General features: G+C 40.4%; 1 protein-coding gene across 1 annotated transcript in view; it reads left to right on the forward strand.

Annotated features, from left to right (window-relative positions):
* The window catches only part of LOC108786708 (putative serine protease K12H4.7), a 53,541-nt gene that overhangs the window by 24,420 nt on the left and 21,342 nt on the right, over nucleotides 1-7,779 (forward strand). The window contains exon 6 of the mRNA XM_018556059.1: nucleotides 4,758-4,959. Coding sequence (XP_018411561.1) covers nucleotides 4,758-4,959 — 202 coding nt within the window. The remainder of the gene's footprint in view (nucleotides 1-4,757; nucleotides 4,960-7,779) is intronic.

Consider the following 7,779-nt stretch of genomic DNA (forward strand, 5'->3'; position numbering starts at 1 on the left):
GCGGATAGCGCCGCCACACAGTACAAAAATGGATAGATGTCACCAGCACACCAACAATTTTGTAGTCCAAAAAGGTCATTTATTGGAACGTCATGTCACCAACAATAGCGCTTTTGGGGCCACGCAGGGTCCCCTTCCTCAGGCTCAGCCTGATGAGCCTGAAAAAGGGGGCCCTGCATGGCCCCGAAAGCGCTAGTGTTGGTGACATGACGTTCCAATAAATGACCTTTTTGGACTACAAAATTGTTGGTGTGCTGGTGACATCTATCCATTTTTGTAAACAACTGGGGACACGTATTGCTATGTGTCCCCAGTTATGAATGAGCAGGAAGTGCTTTACCTCACTTACATAGTTACATAGTATTTGAGGTTAAAAAAAGACACCGGTCCATCAAGTTCAACCTTTTGAGTGTGTGCGTGCATGTGTATGAGTCCCGGTGTGGTCTAGTATTTAAGTGTACCTGTACCCCTGTATGTTACGGTCTCTTAGGATGGTATCTAATCGATTTTTTTAACAAATCAATATTCTTTACAGATACCACTGCTTGTGGCAGAGTTCCAAAATGTAACCGCTCTCCTAATTTTAGATGGTGGCCTCTAGTCCTTGTTACGTTTTGGAGTAAAAAGTTTAGTGCCGATGTTGCCATCACCACTGAACATTTTGTACAACAAAATCATGCCCCCACTTCCTGTTCATTCATGAGTTTCTCAATCTTTGGAAGCCTCAGTATAGAGGCTTCTACCCATTCATAAAAATCGATAATGGTAAATCCCACACACACAGCGTCGCGTGCCATCACACGTGTGTTGGGGGCACAATTCTCTGTTCTTGACTCGGGCGCAAAAGGAGCTAGCTACGGCTCTGCTGGTGCCTACACCAGCATACTATCCATGTAAATAATTAAATTACAGTCTCTGAATAATTTAAAATTTACTGAAGTCCCACTGACGCATTAAAACATGACGTTGACCTACATGACAAATGCAGAATCTCAGGAGGAAGATTAGGGGTCTTTGTGTTACCGCTATGGGAAGGAATGTGTTTGTTTGTGAAATGTTAGAATGAGAATGCCGTATATGACGTCTTTATTTCTCTGGAGTACAACAGAAGGGTAAACTTTATTGAAGGGAACATCTGTATGTAATCACACATTTGGGATATTTGCATGTTAGTAGTATAATAGACAAGATAATTGTCCAGAGTATGAGAAACTAGGGATCATTTTCTCCTATCTAAACCAAGTTATCTGTGAACAACTTGTCAAACACACTCAAAAAGATAAGTTGTTAAATGGTAAATCTGTGTGATGGGAAAATAAATATAGAAGACTTGTATCCCATTTTATAACACAGAACAGGACTGAGCTGCAACCAGCCAGGCAGCAAAGTGGAGCCGCTTCAGAGGGGCGGTTGCATGGAGAGGAGGAACTCTGAAAGAGTAAGGAAGCGCTGCTTGGGTAAATTTAACAGCCTTGAGTGAGACTTTAAAATAAATGAAAAAATGTATTGGGCTATAATAGGAACCTCTAGTGGCTAAAATAATGATTTGCATGGTTACTGGCTCTGTGACTTTTTATAAATGGACCCCTTAGCCAGTTCTCTGGGTTTTTCAGTTGGGCTAGGTGTCAAATGATTCCCATGAGTACACGTTTTGTTTATTCCTTGAAAGATGACATTAGAGTCCCCCTGTTAACACAAGTAAAATGTAAACTGTATCGCTGTGGATTTAGTGACACTAAACTCAGGAGTTAAATCTTAAAAATACATTCAAGTACCTTTTTTAATTAACAAAATATATCTTATTTGTGTATTACTCGGCTGTAGATCCTCAAATCATCTCTGAATTGGTGCTGACACTGTCCTTCCTTCTGGAGGGGGGCTACTTTTGTTCCCCCATGGTCCCTGTGTGTGTTATAAAGTAGTCACCGAATCCAAGCTTGCTCACATAAGGATCCTTCTCATATTTAGTTTAATTTGTATTGAAATTGTAGTCTATCATGAGAACGAGCTTGGAGTGGTGGCTACTTTTACAACACGCATGGGGACCATAGGGAACAAAAGTAGCCACCCTCCAGAAGGAAGGACAGTATTGACACCCATTCAGAGATGATCTGAGAATCTACACCTGGGTAATGCACAAGTAAGCTACATTTTTGTTAATGGCTAAGGTACTTTTTTTTTAAAGATTTAACTCCTTGAGTTTAGTGTCATTTTAAGATGTGGTGCAACAAAACCCTATTCTCTGTACTATTTTTCAATGTGTGCTTGTTTTGCAGCAGCAAAAATGTATTTGCATAGCAAACTCCTATTCTTTCTTGTAATTCCTGACTGCTCATAATTATATGCAATGTTAGTTTTACCAATAAACCGTTAATACTCAACAAAGCAATCTCGGAGTATTAGCTCAGGGTTCGCTTAAGAGACAACACAGTAGAGCAGCTTGCTTTTAGGCTCCCATTTAGTCTGATTGAATTTTCACCATTTCATAAGGGAGGAGTCACTGTTTGTTTTAATGACACATTCAGTTCTGTAAACAACAAGCTTCCTTCAGCAAATGTTAAAGAATACAATGCTAACAATGTGTAAAGTAGCCTGAAGCTCTACCTTAGACCACATAATACTGTTTTAGTATTCAATATTTCCTTTTTACCTGGGGAAAAAAGTTAAAAAAAATAATTTACATTTATAAAACCAAAATCTATACTAAACCACTATAAAAAATATAGCACTACTTTCTAGATATTTTCTATTTTATTTTTTAGCATGTTCTGTTTTATATGCTAAACTAGCATAAGGTCAGTAATATCCTTTTTTGCTACTTTTCAGCTAAGCTTTCCTTTTTTTTTTTTTCTTTTACTACGTGACTTCCTTCTATTACAAATTCTTCATTCTTCTATTGCAACATTATGAAGTGTTAAGTTTCCTAAGTCCCTGGAACTTTGTCCAACCTCCTGACATTTAAATTGATCATATGTTTGATGTTAGCGTTTTCTTATTTCCAGACAGAACATTGTGGTTTTCTGTTCCTTCCAACATTGTATCCCAGGATGAAATTAAATGTGTTTTCCCATGTTAAGGAAGGGAAAAGCCAAATTTTGTTCTGTTTGTGTTTGTGTTGGACTGAATGGTGTGTACGACGACGTGAAGCCTCTTAAAATCTGCATGGGTGGAAGATTAAGGTCTTTAGTTTATAAAATCTGATCTGCTCTTAAACCTTCCAACTTTGTCTGTAAAAATGTTGTGAAACTTCCCTACTCAACGAAATCCGGGTTAAAAGTGGATGGATTGAATAGTGTAATATTTAGGTCACAGATGGGCCTGACATTATCATAATATTAACATTTAATTTTCATAAAACAACTCAAGTTCTTTCTCTGAAGAATTGGTAACTCAAATAGTTGCACATCATGCTATTCTGTGTTCTATGTGTTTTCTACAGTTTTTTTTATTAAACTTTATACATTTTCTGAGACTTTGTCAAGGCCAAGATCTAACCACACCAGTTGCTTAGTTTGTTGAATGTGCCATCACTTTCTCACAGTGGTTCTACTCCTTTTACTTTAGAAGTTGGAAACCCATTTATAGCTTCTGCCAAGCACTGAACATAATAACATAATGGGGACCTTAAATATTGTGATATTTCCCTTCTGTTTGCTGTAGTTATTTTGTAGTATAACTACCATCAATGTCTTCATTTTCTGCTATACTTCTTACTACTGTAAGCTTTGTATAAAAATCATTATCTCAGCATCACAGTTTTAATTCCTACATACATTCCTCATTTAACTGCAAGAATCCTCCATGTTCAATATATGATGGGTGACTAGGAAAATGTGGCTCAGCAGCACGCCTCTGACATGCAGGGAGTTGGAGCTTTCCATGGAACACAGGCAGTTCTACGGTCCGCAGCAGTTCTGTGTGATGAGGGGGCTGGGATAACCTGCTTCCCACTCATTGGCTGCTGCGCCGGTTCGATCATTCTTCACGCTGCGCCCGGAACAAGGTGAGGGGAGCAGTGTGAAGCATGCAGGGCCCAGGACAGGAGGAAGAGGTCCCAGTACTGATATTAGCGGTTACCGGGATATTAAATATCCTGGTAATCAGCGGTTACTACGGGCCCCGTCCTCCTGTCCTGGGCCCCCTCTAAGTGGCGGAACTCCAGTGCCCAGTCGCAGCTAAGACCTCTGCGACCCTGGTAGTTCCACCGCGGGCTCCTGAAATTCTGGTTTCTTAGTCACCTTTCTTCTCTTTCAATCTCAATGGGAAGGGAGAACATATCATGAGCTGTAAGAATGTGCACATCTTTTGTTTTGATGCACCTGGAATGTATTTAGTGGATTTAAACTAACGGTGCAGTTGGGCTCTAACAATTGTTGATAAGATATCCGCCACACAGAATGTTTTCAAAAATTTGACCAACTCTTAGACTGGTAGGCTGTAAAGCACAACCATTACATAGCACTGCAAAGCCGAGTAGTGTATGTAATGAGCAAACATGGATTCCCTTACATAAAGAATTACAAACTTTATATATAGGCACATATGCATATTCAGTTTGGTAAAGAGCAAAAATCTATGTACCAGTAGCCGCCAATCTGAACCCATTTTGTTGATATGACTCATTTAAATGACTACTGGTTGGTTGGTGCACATTGCCTATGGTCTTTGCATTGCTTTATTGAATAAACCTGTTTTATGTTAAAATAAAGTAAAGTTAAAATAAACTTGGTCTTTTATACCTTCCCCCCCCCACTTAGGGTGTGAAAAACACAAATATCACCATTCAGGTTGTTTGTGATATTATGGCGAACGAATCATGGGGCTCCCCATATGACAGATATGTTGAAGTCCTTCACACCATTATAAAAGCCACACAGGAGAAATGCATTGAAGCAAGTTACCAGACATATGTTCAAGACATGAGGGACTGCCGATGGGAAGGAGCTGCATCTACAGGAGGTGAGGAATTATTCCCTAACTTTTAAAACAATAACTTTTGCTTAAAAAAAAAAGTGTCTGAGACAAACTCCATTTTTTTTAAGCTGTGTGGGGAAAAAAATGAAAGCTAGAAGCTGACTGGTTGCTTTGGGCAAGTGCACCAGTTGAGCGAGAACTTTTCTCAGACACTTTTTATTTTACACCAGTAGTCTGCTCAGAGTGCTGATCAATCAGGAAATATGCATGCTTGTGGAAATGTTTTTTTTTAAAGCACCGTAGTATCCACCACTTTTAGAAATCATATTTCCTTCTAGAAAAAGCCCCTATTTGTTCCTGTAGGTTGGACTGAATTACAAGACCTTGGCCTGCAGACCAACGCTACAGTGGGGGACATTTCATTAAACCAGTTGTGGTAATTACATTACCTCATGTGCAATTTGCGTTCCAAATGTTAACGCCTTTTAGGTCAGTTTTGCAATTTAAGCCTCAAATATAGTAGCCAAGTATTGTCTCTCTGCCTACTTTTCTCTGTTGTGCCATAACTGCGAGCGTTTGTTTAGCAATGTAGGGCCTGTTCACATGATTTTCAGGTCCTGATCAGGTGCGGATCTGCAGACGCGGTGCTACTCATGCAGTGTGTTTTTGATGCATTTTCGGTCCGGATGCTGACAGATGTTTTTTCAACATCTACTTCCCTTTGTGTATGTAAAGCTGGTGATCAGACATGTATCACATGTTTGCAGGCATGTTGTTGGTGCTGGCTACAGCAATCTGCAGAGAACGAGCTTGCAGGAGATGTTGTTATTGGGTACACCCGATCTTGTGGCCCCCGGGACTCCAAGGGTCAGTTCTGGAGTTAATATGAGGATTTGCAAGCTGACCCGGATACATTTTTACCTTGACTCGTATGTCCATGGAAAGGTAATGGGCATGTTCAAAATGTTTGCAGTTCATGTCTTTTTACCTCTACCCCAACCTGTCTGTCTATCTCCCACTCCGACTGCCTCTGACATCATAAAAAGTGGAGCAAGAATACATTTTTTTTTTTGCTTGGCTGCATTGTGTTCTGTTTGCTTTGCGTTGCGTTCGTGCGTTTCCTGACCGGACAAAATGTGGCATGCAGTATTTTTTTCAGTCATGAACGGACTGCGCACGTGAGAACTGTAGCCCATGAAACACATAGGGATACATTTGGATGCATATTTAGTGCAGGAGCGTACGGATCAGGTCAGCACAGAATACGGACGTCGTGTGAACAGGCCCTAAGGCTTTGTTCACACCAAATACAGAGCAGATCTGCATGAGTTTCTGCACATCCAGTGGGTTGTACCGTGTTTTTTCTGCATTTTTTGCCACGTTTCTGATGCGTTCCGTGCCGTTTTTTTGGGGATTTTTTTTTAAGTTTTAAAATGGGCTTTTCAGTGCGTTCCAGGGCGTTTGCATGCGTTTTTGAGGCGTTTGCATGCATTCCAGAGCAGTTAAAATAGGGCCTGCTGCAGTTTTTTGACCTGCTTTGGAACGTAACACTGCGATGTGAACTGGAGTTAAAAATACCATTTGGAATACATTGGACGCAGTTTTGCTCTGGTCTGTAACTGCTCCAGGAACGCGCTTGGTGTGAACAAGGCCTTAAGGTCCAGTGGCGTAACAACCGGGGGTGCGGGGGGGTCACTTGCCCCGGGCGCAGGACTGAGGGGGGGCGCCGTCACGACCCCCGCTAAACGAAGCCATGGCTCCCTCTCAGTCAGAACTGTCGCAGAACCTAGAAGTGACAAGAACCCCTTTTTAAACATGTGCAGATATGTTCACTTTTATAGCAGCTAATTTATTACACTAATTGCTACAGAAAATAAATCTATCTCTTACCAGAAAGTTTATAGGTAAAAATAAAACTGCTAACAATAGGACCATTTTGTTAAATGTCGCTCAGTGGGGACATTTATCAAAGCAGCTACATATTAATGTGCAATTTGCATTCAAATGTAGTTCTGTGTGATTGCGGCCAAATAGCGAATGTCTGCCTGCCTATATCTTCTCTTCATCCGCAACTGCAGGCATCTCTGTTCCTAGTTAAAAATGCTTTACATCTGTTGCAGTTAGCTGTTACTAAGAAGTGCTAAAGAGCCCATTTTTAAACAGGTGCAGATATGCTTATTGCATCTAATGTATTATGCAACTTGCATACAAATAACAGATCTGTCTTTTGAAGTTGCTAATTTGTCACATCTTAGCAAGTTAATCATGAAATATGTATGTGTATGAAATTTGAAAATGTACCCAGGCAAAGACCTTACCTCCTGAAGCCTGCCAGAACCCTCTGTACTATGGCTGGCCATACACTGCTTGACTTTTAGCCAAGTTCAAAAATTCTCAGCCGAACAGTGACTGCAGCCAATCAATAGCTCGACGGAGAGGAATCCAAATGTTTTATTCTCATTCAGTGTATTACCAGCCTAAAATGGTCTCTCCTTTTTATTCATTGTTTCTCATATGTCCTCCTGTGACCCTGAATAGAACTTATAGCCAAAAAGGGTTAGCCCATAGTTCTCCTTTTTAAGCTGTCCTTAATTTAAAAACATATAAAAAAGTGAGTTGATTTGGGAAGATCAAGGCTTGTAGTAATTGCTTTGCAAGGAACACTACCTATATTGGGACTGTTTTGCAAAGTTAGATCAAAGTTTCAGTCCTTTTTTTTTGTAGTGCTCTCCCACCCTCACATACAACATTGATGCGATTTTCTTCTCTTCTTGTAGGGCTGTGGGTGGCCATGACAGTAGAGTTGTTTTTTCTAATCAGTGAAGATGCTGATATTTATTTCTTGGCAGTAATGGTCTCCCCCCC

Source organism: Nanorana parkeri, unplaced genomic scaffold (assembly GCF_000935625.1).
Source record: "Nanorana parkeri isolate BGI_ZX_2015 unplaced genomic scaffold, ASM93562v1 scaffold223, whole genome shotgun sequence".
Lineage (NCBI taxonomy): Eukaryota > Metazoa > Chordata > Amphibia > Anura > Dicroglossidae > Nanorana > Nanorana parkeri.